The sequence below is a fragment of the Myotis nattereri genome, assembly GCF_964212035.1.
Source record: "Myotis nattereri genome assembly, chromosome: 9".
In the NCBI taxonomy this organism is placed as follows: Eukaryota; Metazoa; Chordata; class Mammalia; order Chiroptera; family Vespertilionidae; genus Myotis; species Myotis nattereri.
In genome coordinates this window covers 2,862,416-2,879,815 of record NC_138084.1, presented here as the reverse complement: position 1 = coordinate 2,879,815, position 17,400 = coordinate 2,862,416, and the positions used below count along the sequence as shown (strand labels likewise).

The window sequence follows — 17,400 nt, the reverse complement described above, 5'->3', positions numbered from 1 at the left end:
CCCCTCCCCACTGGGCCCCCACACCTCCTCTCCTCCAGGACAGCCCTCACCCCACAGGGAGAGGGCTTGGGGTGGTGGGGCCGTCGGAGGGGGGACACAGGGGGGGACAGAGAGAGCTTTCACCCAGGGAGGCAACGGGTGTTCCCCCGTGTCCAGACCCCAGGAAGGAGATGGTGACACACAAGGCTCTCTCTGCCGCGTTCCCAGGCGGAGGCTGACCGGGGATGCGGGCCAGGGGCCCAGGGAGGGGAGCACCGCCCGCGGGTCGCCTGGCTTCCCGGAGTTCCACCGCCCTTTGCCCGGCCGCTGGCCCTCCTGCGCTCAGGCCCTCCGCGGACCACAAGGCCGGGCTTGGACTGTGGGCTTGGATGCCAGGGGCGTGTACAGGGGACTTTTTAGCGTTGGAACAAAATGTCTGAGGAAGGACAAGGCCCTCCTTGTCTGTCCCCGGGTGGGGGAGGGGAGCTGCTGCAAAGTCCAGCACCAGCCTCTGGGAACCTGCAAACTCCCACAGAGAGAATGAGCGACAGCCCCCCCCCCCGCCCCCCGCCCCCCCATGCCCGGGCATACGCAGATCAGCAAGACCCCAAACCCAGCCTACGGCCCCGCCAGGAGGGCCCCGGTCATTCCCAGGGAGGACTGGCCGCTCGCCTGCTCACCCGGGGCTGCCCGGCCCAGGAAGCACGGGTCAGTGGGGGTGGGGGGCGCCCCAGGCGGGTGGAGAGGCAGGGTCTGGGCAGAAACGCTCAGTGCCCGCGACAATGGCCTTGAAGACCTGGCCCCAAACCAGGATGTTTCATCGTGTTCTGGAAGCTCAGGGAGGTCATAAACCCAAAGCAAAATCAACAGTGTGGAGCCATGAGCAAGGAAGGGGCTACATTTTCACTACTTTCTCTCTTTAAAAAAAATAAAATAAATATTTGTATTGATCTCAGAGAGGAAGGGAGAAGAAGAGAGAGCTAGAAATATCAATGATGAGAGAGAATCATGGATCGGCTGCCTCCTGCACGCCCCCCACTGGGGATCGAGCCCAGAACCTGGGCATGTGCCCTTGACCGGAATCGAACCCGGGACCCCTCAGTCCATAGGCTGATGCTCTATCCACTGAGCCACACCAGCGAGGGCCAAAGGTGTAGATTCTTTCTAGAAGAGGGAAGGCGGCCACTCCAGCGAGTTACTAGGTGCCAAGTCACCCAGACGGGGTCCTCGCAAGGACAGGCAGCCCAGCCCCCTGAGCCGCAGGGACGGGCCGAGAAGTGCCACCCACTGCGGGAGCCGGGAGAGGTGCAAGTAGGACACCAACTCAGCCCAAACCCACTGGGCAGAGGTGAAACTTCCAGAAGTGACACTATAAACCGCTGAAAGTAGTGAGTCTGAGGAACCGTCTACGCATAAAAGAAACGAAAGGACCTGGGGGGAGGGGGACTTGCTACATAACCCACAACAGCCCTCCCGGAAGTCGTAACATAAGGACCGAAAGGCAGGAAGGCGCCTGCTGACACCCCTGCCTGCGGGCGGGCGGCCCTTTGAGGCCTGGCCCGGCTGGCTGGTTTATGGCGCGGGGAGATAAGGGGGTGGGGGTGGGGGTGGGGGTGGCATAGGACACGCTATCAGGCATCAGCAGTGGTTCCCCCATCACACGTGGGTCCATTTCTTTTTTGGGGGGAAACTGAACCATAACACAGGCCGGCACAGAGGGGCTCCGCTTCCTTAAAAAATGCGTTAAATGCGGACATTGCTTAAAGAAGTCGGGGTGTTTTGTGAAAAGGAAATTATAGCATAGTTATAACACAGCGGGGAGATCACGGAGGAGGAACGGGCAGCGCCCTGGACAGCCCCAGCGGGGTCACCGGGCTGGGGCCCCCCGGAGGAGGCCGCCGGGCTGGGGCCCCCCGGAGGAGGCCGCCGGGCTGGGACCCCCCCGGGAGGAGGCCGCCGGGCTGGGACCCCCCCGGAGGAGGCCGCCGGGCTGGGACCCCCCGGAGGAGGCCGCCGGGCAGGGGCCCCCGGAGGAGGCCGCCGGGCTGGGACCCCCGGGAGGAGGCCGCCGGGCTGGGACCCCCGGGAGGAGGCCGCCGGGCTGGGACCCCCGGAGGAGGCCACCGGGCTGGGACCCCCCGGAGGAGGCCGCCGGGCTGGGACCCCCGGGAGGAGGCCGCCGGGCTGGGACCCCCGGAGGAGGCCGCCGGGCTGGGACCCCCGGAGGAGGCCGCCGGGCTGGGACCCCCGGAGGAGGCCGCCGGGCTGGGACCCCCGGAGGAGGCCGCCGGGCTGGGACCCCCCGGAGGAGGCCGCCGGGCTGGGACCCCCGGAGGAGGCCGCCGGGCTGGGACCCCCCGGAGGAGGCCGCCGGGCTGGGGCCCCCGGAGGAGGCCGCCGGGCTGGGACCCCCCGGAGGAGGCCACTGGGTGAGGCGTGAGCTGCAGACAGAGCCTCCGTCTCAATCTTTGCTTCTGAAAAGCAGGTGTGCGTGTTCACACAGAGCGGACACGGGTCACCCAGGCACATGGCATTTGGGGCAAAAGGGGTGGTGGAGACAACAGGAGGCTCACTTTTCCATTTTGTATGCTTTTGTGCCACCTAAATGCTTATAATGGGCATGTCCTATATTTATAATAAAAAATGCACTGATGTTCAAATGAGGCCGCGAGACAGAGGGGAAGGAAAGGGCGAGCTGTCAGGTCTGGGCCTCACCTCCGCCCCCCGTGTGCCCCTGGACCACCCCTCCCGCTGGTGGAGCAGGTGGCCGGACCCCGCCGGCCCTCCGGCGTCCAGGCCTGGGACTCGCACACCAGCCTTCCCTGAGCTCGAGCCCTGGAATGTGTCTCCTGCCCACGGAGGGCAGGGCGCCTCCCCAGGGACCGAGCCCGGAAATGCTCTTCCCCGGCGGGTGGGGGGTGGGGGGCAGCTAACCAACACCCACTGCGACAGGGAGCCGTGTCCACTGAGCACGAAGCCCTTCCACAGGGCTCCAGCGGCGAGAATTCAGGGCGCCCAGGAGACGGTCCCCTCCAACAGCAGGTCTGGCTGAATATTCCCCTAGGAATTCCTCCCCATCCCCACTCAGGCCAAAGACTCCCCGTCCACACCACCCCCCTCCACACCGCCCTTCGGTCCACACCCCCCCCATCCACACTACCCCTCTACCCACACCGCCCCCCTGTTCACACCCCCCTGTCCACACTGTGCCTCCGTCCACACCGCCCCCCTGTTCACCACCCCCCTCCGCCCACACCCTCTGTCCACACTGCCCTCCGACCCCCCCACCCCACACACACACACACACACCCCACCCGTCTGCCCTACCTCAATGGGCTGCCACTCGCCCAGCACGAAGACGTGCAGCATGTTCACGTCCGGGTCCTTCTGGAAGATGTTGGGCTTGGCGTGATGCTGGAAGTGGCGATGGTTCCACCAGTTGGCAGAGGCACCCTGTGGGGGGAGGTGGAGTGAGGGGTGCCGTCCGCCGGGAGGGCTGAGCTCGCTGGCAACGGGCCCTGCTCACGACCAGCTCCTGGGACCTAGCACCTCAGGTTCCAATATGGCTTAGCCCAGTCCTGGTCTTTATTTTAAAAAATGTTGATATTTTGAGCCCTGGTGGGGCCGCTCCGGTGGTCAGAGGGTCGTCCCCATATGCCAAGGTTGCAGGTTCGATCCCCAGACAGGGCACGTACAAAACCAATGAATGCGGAAATAAGGGAACAACAAATATCTCTCTCTTTCTCTCTCTCATCAATACATTAAAAAAATTTTAAGTTCATATTTTGTTCATTGTGAATTTTATTTTTGCCTTTTTTTCTTTTGCTTTTTCCAGAAAAGATTGCATTAAAACGTTATCTCGATTATGGAGTATTTTGGGGTTCCCTTAAACTTTGCACGCTAGCGGAAGCCTCCCTCACTAGCCTCGCGCTGGTCCAGGCCCCGGTGGCCCGAGAGCCCCGGGCGGCCAGCCCCAGGAGCCGCCGGGTGGCCAGGCCCTGCCGTTGGCGTTTCACCGTCAGCGCGACGCCGGACGGCCCGAGGGATCGGAGCAGAGGTGCGGCTGCAGCGCCGTCTTCACACGGAGCACCCTCCGGAAGGCGCGGCCGCGGGGGTGGCACGGGCTGCGGGACAGGGCACGGGACGTGGAACCCGCCGGAACCCACGGCCACGCAGGCCCCGGCCCCGCACTGTCCGCGCGGCTGGTGCTAGGACAGCGAGTGGCCGGGCGCCTGCAGCCGGAACCTGGTCCCGCAGCGGACCCCAAGGAACGGGCGGGGCAGCCTTCTCGGGCTTGTCTGCGGCCGTGTGGCCTCCGAGGGCCACGGCCATCCCCGGCCGGCTGCGCCCACCCCGGCTGGGCACCCGGGCGAGCTGCAAGGCCACGTCACCGGCCCAGGCCACACGGAGGGCACAGCCAGCAGGGCCCCCCCTCCTCCAGCCTGCGAGCCCCGCAGTCTCCCGTCATCCCCGCATCCCGTCTCATGAGACAGCTCTCCGTGGAGGCCGGCCCGCCTGGCCTCGTCTACCCCGACCCAGGCACTGTGCTCCGGGCCCCCGGGCCCCGGGCCTGGAGGGCAGCAGCTCCTGCCTGGAGTCTGAGGACACAGCCCGCCTTTGCTGAGTGCGTGGGGACAGCGTGGGCTGGGCGTGGAACGCTACTTTCCAACGCAGAGCAGGGCTTTATCCACCAGAAAAGCACACGAAACGAGACAAAGCGCTCCACTGTGCACGCCCTCTCCCCTCACCCCTGAAATTCCGGAAAAAACCACAGGCTCCCGCTTGCTGCACAACCAGTGACTAATTCAATGGTCGCCGACCCCCCGCCAGACCTGAGCCTGGAGCCCAGGGCTCGATGCCTGTGGGTCACAGTGGGAAGGGTTAACCCTGACACGGGGATCTTCCCAAGACAGGGTGCGGGGGTGGAGGTGGTGGGGGGTGTGGAGGGTGTGGGGGGTGTGGGGGGGTTGAGGAGGGTGCAGGGTGGGGAGGGTGGGGTGTGCAGAGGGTGCAGGGTGGGGAGGGTGTAGGGGTGGGGAGGGGGTGGGGTGGAGGTGGTGGGGGGTGTGGGGGGTGTGGGGGGGTTGAGGAGGGTGCAGGGTGGGGAAGGTGGGGTGTGCAGAGGGTGCAGGGTGGGGAGGGTGTAGGGGTGGGGAGGGGGTGGGGTGGGGAGGGTGTAGGAATGGGGAGGGTGTGGGGTGGGGAGGGGGTGGGGTGGGGAGGTGGGAGTCTAGGACACAGCCTTCCTTAGGAAGCAGCTGGGTGGGGAGGGATGTGTGTCAGGGAGACAGCTGGCAGGGACGATTCCCAAACCCAAGGAGATAACACCTATCAAATCAGCCCACGGACCCTGGCAAGTGCAGCCGGGGTTTTACACACTGGCCGCTGCCGAGCGCCTCCCGGTCTGTCGGGCACCGAGAGCGCCCGGCCTCCTGGGTCACTCAGCTCTGCTCCGTGGTCGCTGCGCGCTCTGCCGCGTGCTGTCCCCGTGTCTGCAGACCCCTCTCCTAGCCCGGCGCAGCCCGACGGCTCATGGCCAAGGACTCCTCGTAACAACATGACTCAAATCCTCGTAACAACATGATTAAGATGAAGGTGAACGAGAGGAGACTCCTGGGGGGAGGGAGGACACATTTCACAGCGTGCGGACAGGCTGTGCCAAGCTGTGCTTTGCGTTTCCCCGGAAGAAGAAGGAAGAACTCGCTGTGTTCAGCGGCTCCCACGGCTCCGGTTCATCAAGAGAAACGGTTTCCCTGCCGGCCCCACAGCACAGGGGCTGCTCAGATCAGGACCGTCCAGTTGCTGAGTCACAGACCAAGAGGCGAGGGTCTGTCTTCAGAACTAGCGCGGGCTGTGGCTCGAAGGAGATAGGGAGTCGGGCTCGGGAGGGCAGCGGGGGGGGGGGGGGGCCTCACAGCTGGGGCCTGGTCCCGGGACAGGGGGGGAGCCTCACAGCTGGGGCCTGGTCCCGGGACAGGGGGGGAGCCTCACAACTGGGGCCTGGTCCCGGGACAGGGGGGGGGACCTCACAGCTGGGGCCTGGTCCCGGGACAGGGGGGGAGCCTCACAGCTGGGGCCTGGTCCCGGGACAGCGGGGAAGCCTCACAGCTGGGGCCTGGTCTTGGAGCAGCAGCGCTCCCCCCATTGCGCACGGAGGGGCCGCACGCCCAGGGCCGCGCATTTACCTTCAAGTGGCCGATGACGAACTTGTGGACGAGGTGGTTCCACATGGACGTCTTGTAGACAGAGAGGTGGCCGTAGTCGTGCTGCAGCCAGCCGGCCTGGGCCTGCGGGGAGAGGCCACGGGTGCTTTCCCAGCGGGGGCACAGGCACGTGCGGGCCTCCAGGGGCCGGGCCCGGCCTCCAGAGCTGGGGGAGGCGGGCCTCCAGCGACGGGAGGGGGTCACGCCTCACCTGCGAGGTAGCGAGGACAAAGGCTGTGATGACGGTCGGGACCCAGCCGTTGCCGAAGTAGAAGACGGTGAACCAGGCGAGGCTCTCCATGACGAGGATGTGGGCCAGCAGGAGGAGGAAGAACACGTGGTTGCTCTTGAACAGGTTCATGTCCTCGGCCGTCTTCCTCAGGGCGCGGAAGTCCTCGGTGATCTGGGACTGCGGAGGGGGGCGCGGGGAGGCGTCAGCGCACCTGCCGTCGCCGCCACACCCTCGCCACCGCCTGCCTGGGCCAGGCCCAGCCCTGGGGGCTGTGCGTTCGTCCCCCGCCAGTCAAGGGGCAGAGAAAGGAGTCAGCTCAGAAGCCTTTGCGTGCACACCCTGCTCAGGGCAGCAGCGTTCACAACAGGCAGAAGGCGGAGACAGAGCAGGCGCAGTCGGCGGAGGAAGGGCTGAGCAGAACGAGTCCGTCCGTCCGTACGACAGTGTTCTCCAGCCTTAAAAAGGAGGGGCCAGCCGGCGGCTCAGTGCTGAGCGTGGACCTGTGAGCCAGGAGGTCACCGTTCAATTCCTGGCCAGGGCACATGCATCCCCAGTGCGGGGCGTGCAGGAGGCGGCCGATCCATGATCCTCTCCTCACGGGTGTTCCTATCTCCCTCTCCCTCTCCCTTCCTCTCTGAAATCAGTAAACATGTTTTTTTTTAAAAAGGAAGGGAATTTTCTCATGGGCTACAACCTGGCTGAGCCTTGAAGACACCGGGCTCAGTGCGATCAAGCCAGACGCAAACGGACACACACTGGATGGGTCCGCTCTCCGAGGCGCCGGGACAGAAGGGAGAGCAGTGCCGGCCACGGCGGGGGGCGGGGGAGGCTGGTGCTGGGCGAACACATTGCGAGGGCTCCAAACCCCTGAACTGCACCCGGGAATGCAACCAGGGCGCACGCTATCTTCTGTCTGCCTGGCCCCGCCCCCCACTTGTCCTGGGTACCTGCTGGGCCTTGAGGAGGTGGAGGGGGGGAGACACATGTCCAATCCCTGCCCCCCAGGGCTGGGAGGGAGGCAGGAGGGGACCGGTGGGTGAGGGGTGATGGAGGCAGAGCCCGGACGGCTCTGAGGAAGTGTGGGCATCCTGGGAGGCAGGGCAGGGCAGCAGGGGAGGCAGGGAGAGCAGGTGCGGAGGTGTCCACAGGGACTCGCCCAGGGAAAGGCAGACAGGGGGCCGTGGGCCAGATCTGGGCGCCTGCGAGGCAAGTGAAGCATCGGAAGAGTATCTGGGGCGACCACTTAGGCAGCAGTGACGGGGGAAGGGCGGGAACTAGAGCAGCAGGTCAGGAAGGGGACCTGTAGGATCAGCCAGGTGGGACCCAGCTCAGCTGCGGAGGGTGAGGCAGCCTCCTCATTGGCCTCAAGGAGAGGAGGCGCAGGCATGGAGGTCAGTGGGAGGTGGGGCTGACCTCGGAGGACACACGGACAGAAGGGGACCACCCTCTGCCCAGCCCGGGCCCACTGCCCGGAGGTCGAGAGGCTGGGAATGAATTCCTCCACGTGGGGGTCAGCCAGGCTGGCAGCAAGGCTGGGCGGGGGAGGGGCTCCTGCACCCCAAGGGCTGGGCGGTGGCTCCCCCTGGGCTGGCACAAGGCTTCCCTGCCCCACACCAGCACCCTCCACCTGGGGTGGGGTCCCCGTCTCCCCAAACCCCCCTCCTTCCGTGGTCTGCCTGACTCACATTCTTGCCGCGGTCCTGGCTAGGTTCCTCCGGCGCCAGCTCGCCGATCAGCAGGGGCTTCAAGAACTTGCGCACAAAATCAAGGTCACGGTGGAAGGCTTGGAAGGCATCCTGGTAAACAAGGGGTGAGTGGTGAGTGGGGACCCCAATCTCAGCCTGCACCCCTACCCGGGAGGGCAGGACTCACCAGCAACCCTGTGTGCCTCCCACGAACTGGCCCCAAAAGCACCCTCAGGCCCCATCCAGGGCAGATCCCTCAGTGCCCGGCTCCCCCCACGGTGCCACCTGGGCCTCTGCCCGGCCGAGGGCCTGCTGAGCTCGCCAAGGATGTCCCCCTGGGCAGGGCCCCCCAGGGACATGCAGGGAGCGGTCACCGGGCTGGGCAGGGCCGGGGAAGGACGTGCCCTCGGGCTCCTCTGCGGGGTGCCTGGGACCCCACAACCCCCCATGTGACCACCAGTGAGAGGAGCAAGGTGGAGACGGCTCGGCGAGGAAAGGTGCCAGGAGACGATGGGAAACCAGAAGCCAATGCAGACGCGGTACGCGCACGGCTGACAAAAGCTTTCTCATCGTTTGAAAAGGCGTAACTTAACCACGAGGGGGATTTTGACGGAAACGGTGGCATTAGGGCTGGCTCTCTTTTCATTACTTCCCAGGCTTTCTCGAACACTGCTATGTTGCTTTTACAATTACCATAGTGCTGTGCATTTTGATGTTTTTCTCCATTGTAAAGTAATAATTGCATAATTTTGGCAAATTTAGAAAAAGGACAGAACGGAGAGGAGAATGCCATCCAATGGGTGGCCACGGCTGCTGGCACGTTTCCTTCCAGGGTTTTCTCCACGCGCTACGTCCATTTCATAACTTGGCTCCCGACAAACGTAGCATCTGCCGTGGAGACGAGTGCCCCCAGGCCCCCCGATGGGCTGAGTTTGGTGAAGTCCCAGTGGTAACCACAGTCACGGCATGGCACCAGCCCTGTGGCACTGCCGGGGCAGGAACAAGTCCAGCGACACCACGAGAAACGATCGGGGAAATCAAGGCAGCGAGCAAAAAAGTGAGAGACAGTGTGTCTGTGTGGGTGGTGGTGGTGGTGGATGTCTAAATTAAAAGAGACTCAAAAAGGGATAATAAAGATATAAAAACTGCAATGCTTGCCCTGGCCGGGCAGCTCAGGTGGCACATATAAGAAGCAACCAACAAATGCATCAATAAGTGGAACAACAAATTCATGTTTCTCTCTCTCCCTCAATCCTATATAATAAAAGGCTAATAAGCAAATCGACCAAAGGGCAGAATGACAGGTTGCTATGATGCGCACTGACCACCAGGGGACAGACGCTCAATGCAGGAGCTGCCCCCTAGTGGTCAGTGCCCTCCCACAGGGGGAGCACCGCTCAACCAGAAGCAGGTCTCATGGCTGATGAGCACAGCAGGGGTGGTGGGAGCCTCTCCCACCTCTGTGGCAGCACTGAGGATGTCCGACTGCTGGCTTAGGCCCGCTCCCCATGGGCCTAAGCCATCAGTCAGACATCCCCCAAGGGCTCCTGGACTGCAAGAGGGCACAGGCCAGGCTGAGGGAGCACCCTCCCACCCACCCCGTGCACAAATTTTGTGCACCGGGCCTCTGGTAAAATAATAATAATTTTTTAAAAACGGCAATGCAGGGGGGAGAGGGGAGGACCCAGCAGTTACAGAAGCCACTTTTTGGGCTGAATGAGAAAATATGAACACGGACGGGACACCTGATCGTATGAAAGAATTATTAACTTTCTTAAATGTGGCAACGGCACGGTGAGTGTGTTACAGACTGTCCCAGGTCTTAGAAGACGGTGATGAGGCACACGGCACAACTTACTCTCCTGGGACTCGGCAAAAGGAATCGCACACGCGTCGGGAGGGAGAAAGAAAGCCCCTGTGCCCAAAGCTAAATCCGCGAACCTCCTGTTCACTTATTCCTTCAACTTCTCTGTAGGTTTAGAAATTTTCAAATTAAGACAAATGGGGAAAATGCCGATAAGAAATGACCTTGTTGGTTTTCCCTCGCCAACCCACTGGTGTCCCCCCGTGGTCATTGCCAGTCTCCTCCCATTTCCCCCGGCACCCCTGGCGCCCAGTCCTGCTGCCTGGTCTTTGTTCTATTTGAGTCTAGAACAGACTCACAAAGCAGCACTGTGTGCAGAGGGAAACGGGCCCGGAGCTTGTAAAAAGGTCTGTGCTCGCCCTGGCTGAACGGCAAAGGGAGGCGGCGGAGATCTGACGCTGCACATGTTCAGAGGGGAGGCGGATGCTCTCCCAGGGGCCCCGGGCGGGCGGTGAGGAGGCTGTGGTCCGGACCATACATGCCCCCCGCCCCCCCGCCAGGCCTCAGCCTCCTCTGCAAAAGGGGGCCTCCCAGCTGCCGGTCCCAGGCCCCGGGAAAGGCCCCCCTGCTTCCCACGCCAGCCGGTGCGGTGGGGTGCTGGTGGTGCCGTGGCGGCGATGGTGGTGGTGCCATGGCGAGCAGAGCTGCCTCCCCGTCAGGGCCCATCACAGCCTTTCACTGGCCCTCACATCAGACCACAGCTTCTGAGACGTAACAGGACGTCCTCACTGAAGGCAGCTTCCCCAGGAACCGCCTCGCCTGACAACAGCGCCTCCACTTTTCACAGAGGAAGGACTCCGCACAGGGGTCTGTCCGCAAGGGCACCCCTTCCCCCCCGCCACCCCCCCGCTCCCTCCCCCCGCCAGGTCCGGGCGGCCATGGCTCCAGGCCCTTCCTCGCCTGGGCTGGGGACCTGAGCTCAGGGGCCTCACCTCCCGGGAAGGGAGGGCAGTGGCCAGCAGGAGCCAGAGCATAGTTGACAACGAAGATGCTGGAGCTCAGGCCATGGCCTCCCGTGCTCCCTGGGGCAGAGCCAGGATGGAACCCAGGTTCCCCCGCCACCGGGGTGCCTCCCACACCCCGGACGCCGCCTGCCAGCTGCGAAAGCCGAGCGCTGCAGGCTGTCTCCCGTCCCTGGTCCCTGGTAGAGGCGGCGGTTTTCTGAGCGGGCCTGGGGGGATCTGCCACTGAGCCCGGCGAGCTCGGTCCCACACCAGGGACTTTGCACAGCTCATCCCCACTGCCCGGAGTCCTGCGCCCACGTGTCCGGGGCCAGTCCATTTGGGCTGCACCTCAAAGAGGCTTTTCCCAGCCGCCTTCCTGTAGTTGCCACCTGCCAGCCCACACTTTCTCTGAGACGTGCTTACCTTCTCGGGCAGCGATCAAGACCAGAGGCTCTAGCCCCGCTGGCCTGGCTCAGGGGTTGAGCATCGACTTATGAACCAGGAGTTCACGGTTCGATTCCCGGTCAGGGCACAGGCCTGGGTTGCAGGCTCGATCCCCTGCTGGGGGGCGTGCAGGAGGCAGCCGGTCCATGATTCTCTCTCATCATTGATGTTTCTCTCTCTCCCTCCCTCTCCCTTCCTCTCTGAAATCAATAAAAATATTCTTTTAAAAAAATCATAGGCTCTATTCTGAACAGATGCTCCCCGACTTTCACTAGGTTACGTCCCGAAGTAGAAAGTGCGTTTACTGCACGGAGCCCACCGGTCAGAGCTCAGCCCAGCCCGCCCTGCACGTGCTCAGAACACACGGGAGCCCACCGTTGGGCAAAACCACCGAACACAAGGCCTATTTGACAATAAAGTGTCCAGTATCTCATGCAACTTACGCAATCACTTTCGCAACGTCGGAAAGTCCAAGAATCCCGTCAAACCATCGTCAGTCCGGGACGTCTGTGCTCACTTCCTTACTGCCTCCCACCAGTAAGCACTGCGCCAGGACGGCCAGGCCGCCTCCTTGGCTGCCGCAGCCCCAGGGCCTGCCAGAGCCTCACAGGAGGGCTCACGAGCAAAGGTGGGGACCCAGGACCCCACACTGTGCACCCCTAACCCCAGGAGACCTTCCCACTGCAACCGTGTTCAGACTCCCCCGCCGTTCTGCACAGCCCGGCGGGTGCTCCTGGAGCGCCAGGACCCTCCCCTACCCCCTTCCTCGCCAGCGGCTGTGGAGGGCGAGCCACCGAGCCCCGGCTTCACGCAACAGCCACCCAACAGCCACCGATCTTTGCCAAACTCTGGGACAGGCCCCATTTCAGAGATGAGGAGAGACGGGGAGACGCGCTCCTCGCCCCGGCCCCATCCGCGTGTGCCTAACGAGAGGTTTCCGCGGTTCATACAAAGGCCTCAAACTGCGCTTCCTCCTCCCTGAGGAAGGTCCCTCTGTGCCTCCCCTTCCAAGTGTCACCGTGGCGCACACACGTGCAGGTTTCCGACAGCCGCTCCGTCGCAGAAGTGCCTGCTGGCGCAAACCAGGCGGCGCGCGGGGCAAGACAGCAACAACCCGGTGTCGGTTTGGGAACAGGAATGGGAACCGGGCTGGCAGGGAGAGGAGCCACACACTTCCCAGAAAGAGGCCGGCCCAGGTGGAGAAAGGAGCAGCGACAGGCCGACAGGGCAGGGCAGCCCCCCCGCCCACCCCCCCGCCCCCCGGCTGCCCAGGAGGCATGTCAGGGGTAAGGAGGTCAGGCTGCAGGAGGAGGCCAGACCCAGAGCTCCGACTCCCAAATGGAAGACGTGTGTGTGTCACACGCCCCGGCCATCACAGTTTCTGCTCCTGTCATCACCCGCTCCAAGGCCGGCCAACTTCTGCCAGAAGCCATGACCCCAGCCCCAGCCCCCCTCCAGGCCCTGAGCGCCCCGCGCCATGCTGTTTCTGGCGGTGTCCCCCTCCTCTGCAGAGCGATGCTGGTCTCTAATTCAGCTTCGCACATCAGGGCACCGAGCGGGGCACGGAGCACGGGACTCAGACGTGCGGGAGGAGCCAACTCCTGGCAGACGGCGCTGCGGGCAGCAGCCCTGGGAACCAGCAGCCCTGGGAACCGGGTCTGGGACACGCGGTGAGAGAGGAGAGGGAGAAGCCGAGGAGGGACCTGGTCCTCAGCTGGAGGCAGGGATGCTGACTTCCTCCCCAAGCAGAGAGGTGCAGGCGGGCAGGAAGCCCCTGTCCGCGTCCCCTCCACGGAAGAAGCCACGGAGGCTGGGGGGGGGGGGGGGCAGTGCTATGTCCCAAGAGCCCGTGGCAAGTGTCCCTGCTGATGCGGGAAGGGCAGGGCTACCCAGGAGCAGGTCCCGCGCTGGCAGCCTGGGGCTGATGGGGTCACAGCGGGGGGACAGGACTGTGCACCTCTCGAATCTGCCTAAAGAGCCCGGGAACTCTGGGCTGGGCCTGGGGTCTTCCCTCCTCCCCGGACCTAGTTGAGGGAGCTGAGCTGCCGTCCAGGCACAACCAGGGGAAGAATTTCGATTTCAGTAAATGTCTCTTTCTTCGGTAAAAGTGGGGACACTTAGGTACCCCTTCTTCACACCCCTTTTCCTATGTCCTGAGCCCCCCTCCGTGTGTGCCGGGAACATGTACACAGTGACGATCCTTCCCACCTGCGCTCAGGAGTCAGCAATGACCTCACGCACAGCCCACTCGCTCGATAACCTTCGCACGTCACAGACCGGGAGGAAAGTTGGAGGGAAGTGTCCGCCTAGGAATTCACACCGAGGTGTTCTCCTCTACTGTGACCCCACCCCCACACCCCGCCCCGTCAAAAGGAGGTCCGAAAGCCACCCACTTTCAACCTGTGGCCTTTTCACAAGGACAGCTAGGCGCAGGTTAAGAGGTAGAATGAGTCCTGACCCCTTCTCTCCCTCTCTGGGTCCTAAGAAGGGGCGGGGCAGGAACCGGCTGGACAAGGGGGGTGGAGGGAGCTGGTATGAGAGGCAGAGAATCCCCATTCCAGCCCCAGCGGGAGAGGAAGGAGGGAAAGTGGATTCCTTTGCCCCGGGCCCAGCTCTGAGCCTCGGAGACTCTGAGTGAATGTGCGAGGAGGGAACTGTAGTTGGAGATGAGTCCCCAGTGGAGAGAGTTCTGCAGAGGTGGGACTAGGCCAGTGATGGCGAACCTATGACACGCATGTCAGAGGTGACACGCGAACTCATTTTTTTGGTTGATTTTTCTTTGTTAAATGGCATTTAAATATGTAAAATAAATATCAGAAATATAATTCTTTGTTTTACTATGGTTGCAAATATCAAAAAATTTCTCTATGTGACACGGCACCAGAGTTAAGTTAGGGTTTTTCAAAACGCTGACACGCCGAGCTCAAAAGGTTCGCCTTCACTGGACTCTGCCAAGAAAAGAACAGACACCCTGGGGCAGGGATGAGGCTTCCTTCTGTCCACGGCAAAGCAAAGGGCAGAGCCCAGCCGGTGTGTGGCTCAGTGTTTGAGCATCGACCTGGGAACCAGAAGGTCCCAGTTCGATTCCCAGTCAGGGCACTTGCCCGGGTTGTGGGCTCGATCCCCAGCGTGGGGCATGTAGGAGGCAGCCGATCCACGATTCTCTCTCATCATTGATGTTTCTCTCTCTCTTTTCTCCCTGAAATCAAATATATATATTTGCGCAGAGCAGAGCGCCAGAGGACCAGAGGGAGAGAGATCAGAGGTGAAGGGAGGGAGGGAGGGAGGGAGGGAGGGAGGGAGGGAGGGAGGGCTCAGTGATGGCAGGTCCCGCGTTCAGGCCCAGGGGCCGGGGAACCAAAACCAAAACCTTGGCGTATCCCGATGACACTCCAACCAGCAGAGCTACCGGCTGAGTTACCCACCAGGGCTTGAGCCGGTTTTTAACCCTGACGGCAATGAGCAATCAGCGCTGCGTGCAGGGCTGACCCCAGGCTCGGTGAGAGAGGTTAACAGGTGGGAATGTGATGTGGAAGCTGTAACAGTGAAGCAGCTTTTACCCCGGCAGGCCAAGGGTTCTACCTCCCACTGGAGGCCCGATGGCCCCGCCGGCCCATCTTTCCTGGGAAGCGGAGGTGCTGTGTCCTGAGGTCTCTTCTGGGGAAGCGGGGGAAATGCCCCGCTGAGAACCCAACTGTCCCCAAAAGAGCTTCCCTGACCTTCAGCCTCTGAGACCTAACAGTGCATCCAGGGCTGCAGGGGTGCGGCCTGTCTGCTGGTCAGTCTCTCCCCAAACTCGCATGGCCCATAACACAGCTCCCCAAACTCGCATGACCCATAACACCGCTCCCCAAACTCTGAGGCAGCAGTCAGTCCATGCCCCCAAGGGACAAAGCACCTGCCCAACAGCTTAAAAACAAAACCCTCAGATCCCAAACAGTTCCTAACCTCTCTCTCCGAGTCCCCTTCCCAGAATTCCCATGTTGGGGGCCGGGGGGAGAGAATGAATGACTATGCAGGTGGTCACTTCACATATTCAACTATATGCCCAGTGAGTACGGTTCACATTTCATGCCCTGCAAGTCCGATCGGAGAAGGAAGGAGGCTCCTGGGGTAGGGATTGTGCCAGCCGAGGGCGCAGGGCATTCCTGGCGGGATTTGAAACAGAGGGCCATTGAGTTGAACGCCCCAGAGTAACCTCGAGGCCGCTGGACCTGTTGCCAAGCCCGCCTGGGCTGCTGAGTCCACGCGGCTCTCCGCGCCTCTCCACCCGGGCTGTGCAGACTCCAGCCCTTTCTCCTTTCTGCCAAGTCCCCACCCTCGCCCCCAAGAAGGCCGATCCGGGCGAGGTGGGTCCTGGGAGTCTGAGCGCGGGAGCAGGAACTCCGGCCGCCTCTCCGCGGCAGCCATGGCCTCTCCTCGCACCAGACTCCAGGCAGAAGCTCTGCAGACCGAGCCGGCCGAGCCTTCCTTCCCCGCCCCGCTTCGAGCCGGAGAACGAGGCCCGCTCCCGGGTCCTACACCTGGCTCCTGCCCGCAGCGCCCGGGGCGGCCATCTTCCACGCCGGGGCGCCAGAGCTCTGGGGCCCGAGCGCCCTCTTTGGGGCGTCCCTGGTTCCCGCGAACCCCGCGGAAGAAGCGGCCGCGTGGGTGCCAGGGCGCCAGGTAGATCCCGCACGATCCGCACGCTCCGGGCTCCCCCGCCCTCCCGGGGTCCCTGTCCGCCCCCACAGCCGGGGGGGGGGGGCCCTCTGTCCCGCGGGACAAAGATTCCGAGCAGGAGGCGAGCGCCATAGACACACTCTCTTTCCCTCCGGGGCGCCCCAAGCTCCGTGCAGCAGCGGAGGGCTGGCGCCCTGGGAACCGTGGCCCCCGACACCCGCCTTCAGCAGAGGGGGGGCGGGAGGCCCCAGACCCTTACCGTGGCGTCTTCCCCCGCGTAGTGCCCGATCACGCGGTGGCCCCCCGGGTGCCGGCTGGACCACTGGGTGATGTTGTAGACCTTGCGGTCGATGACCAGCCACTTGTCCGTGCGCAGGTTGTGCTTCTGAATCTCCTCCCAGCGGAAGGTGGGCATCGGCGCCTCGCGATCGGGGGCCCCCTCGCCCTGGTTCCCCCCCTTCCCCATGGTGCCTGCAGATCGGAATGCCCCGCGCACAGCGGCCGCCCGGCGCCGGCTGCCCGAGAGTGCGGCCCAGCCCTCCACGCCTTCGGCTTTTGTCTTCTCCTCCTCCTCCCCCTCCCCCCACCGCGTCCCTCCCCCCACTTCCTCGACGTTGCTGGGAGCGCGCTGCCCAGTGTCCCTCGGAAGATCCCCGGCTCCCCGGTGCCCCGAGCCGTCCCCTCCTCCGCCCGCCAGCCCGCGCTGGACTTTTGCCACCAGTAAGAACTCGGTGCTCAGGGCCTCGCCGCCTCCCCCGCCCGCCCCCGGGGTCCCCCCCGCCCCGGGCTCCGCATCCTCCCGCGCCCCCCGCCGCCCGGGTTTCCACAGCGATCAGCAGAGCGCCTGCACCAATCCGCGCGCCGCGCCCCGCCTGCCATTGGCCCGGAGGATCTTTCGAAGGCCAGCGGCCTGCAGCGGTCCGGCTCCCCCGCCCGCCCCGCCGGGGCCGGCCCTGCCGCGGGCGGGACGTGTCCCATGTCCTCCCTCCCCCTGCCCTCGCCCGCCCGGGGCGCCGGAGGAGACGCCAGAGGGGGCTCGTGGGCGAGCGGAAGCTCGGGGCGCTCGGGGGCGCGCGCGCGCACACACACACACACACACACACACACACACACGCCCCGTGCACGGTTTGCACCTGATGCTGCACAAAGACGGCTCGGTCCTGGGGAGGGGAGGGGAGGGGAGAGGAGGGGAGGGGAGGGGAGGGGAGGGGGGGGCGGGCGGGCTGGTGGCGCCGGGGACTGGCTTGGCCCGGGGACTCCCCTCCCCAGCGCGCTGGAATGGAGACTCCAATCGTCTGCGCTTTTCACGGGCGCCTTCCTGCAGCCTCCGGGGGACTTGTGTCGGACCCTGAACCCGTGACCTGCGGTCTTAGAAAGGGATCGCGGA

General features: G+C 63.8%; 1 protein-coding gene across 1 annotated transcript in view; it reads right to left on the bottom strand.

The window, feature by feature from the left end:
• The window catches only part of FADS2 (fatty acid desaturase 2), a 28,090-nt gene extending 11,316 nt beyond the window's left edge, over positions 1-16,774 (bottom strand). The window contains exons 1-5 of the mRNA XM_081098977.1: positions 16,273-16,774; positions 8,100-8,210; positions 6,394-6,591; positions 6,165-6,266; positions 3,307-3,432 (exon numbers count right to left, since the gene is read on the bottom strand). Of these exons, the coding sequence (XP_080955103.1) occupies positions 3,307-3,432; positions 6,165-6,266; positions 6,394-6,591; positions 8,100-8,210; positions 16,273-16,479 (744 nt within the window). The 5' untranslated portion in view covers positions 16,480-16,774. The remainder of the gene's footprint in view (positions 1-3,306; positions 3,433-6,164; positions 6,267-6,393; positions 6,592-8,099; positions 8,211-16,272) is intronic.
• Positions 16,775-17,400: the final 626 nt, after the last annotated feature.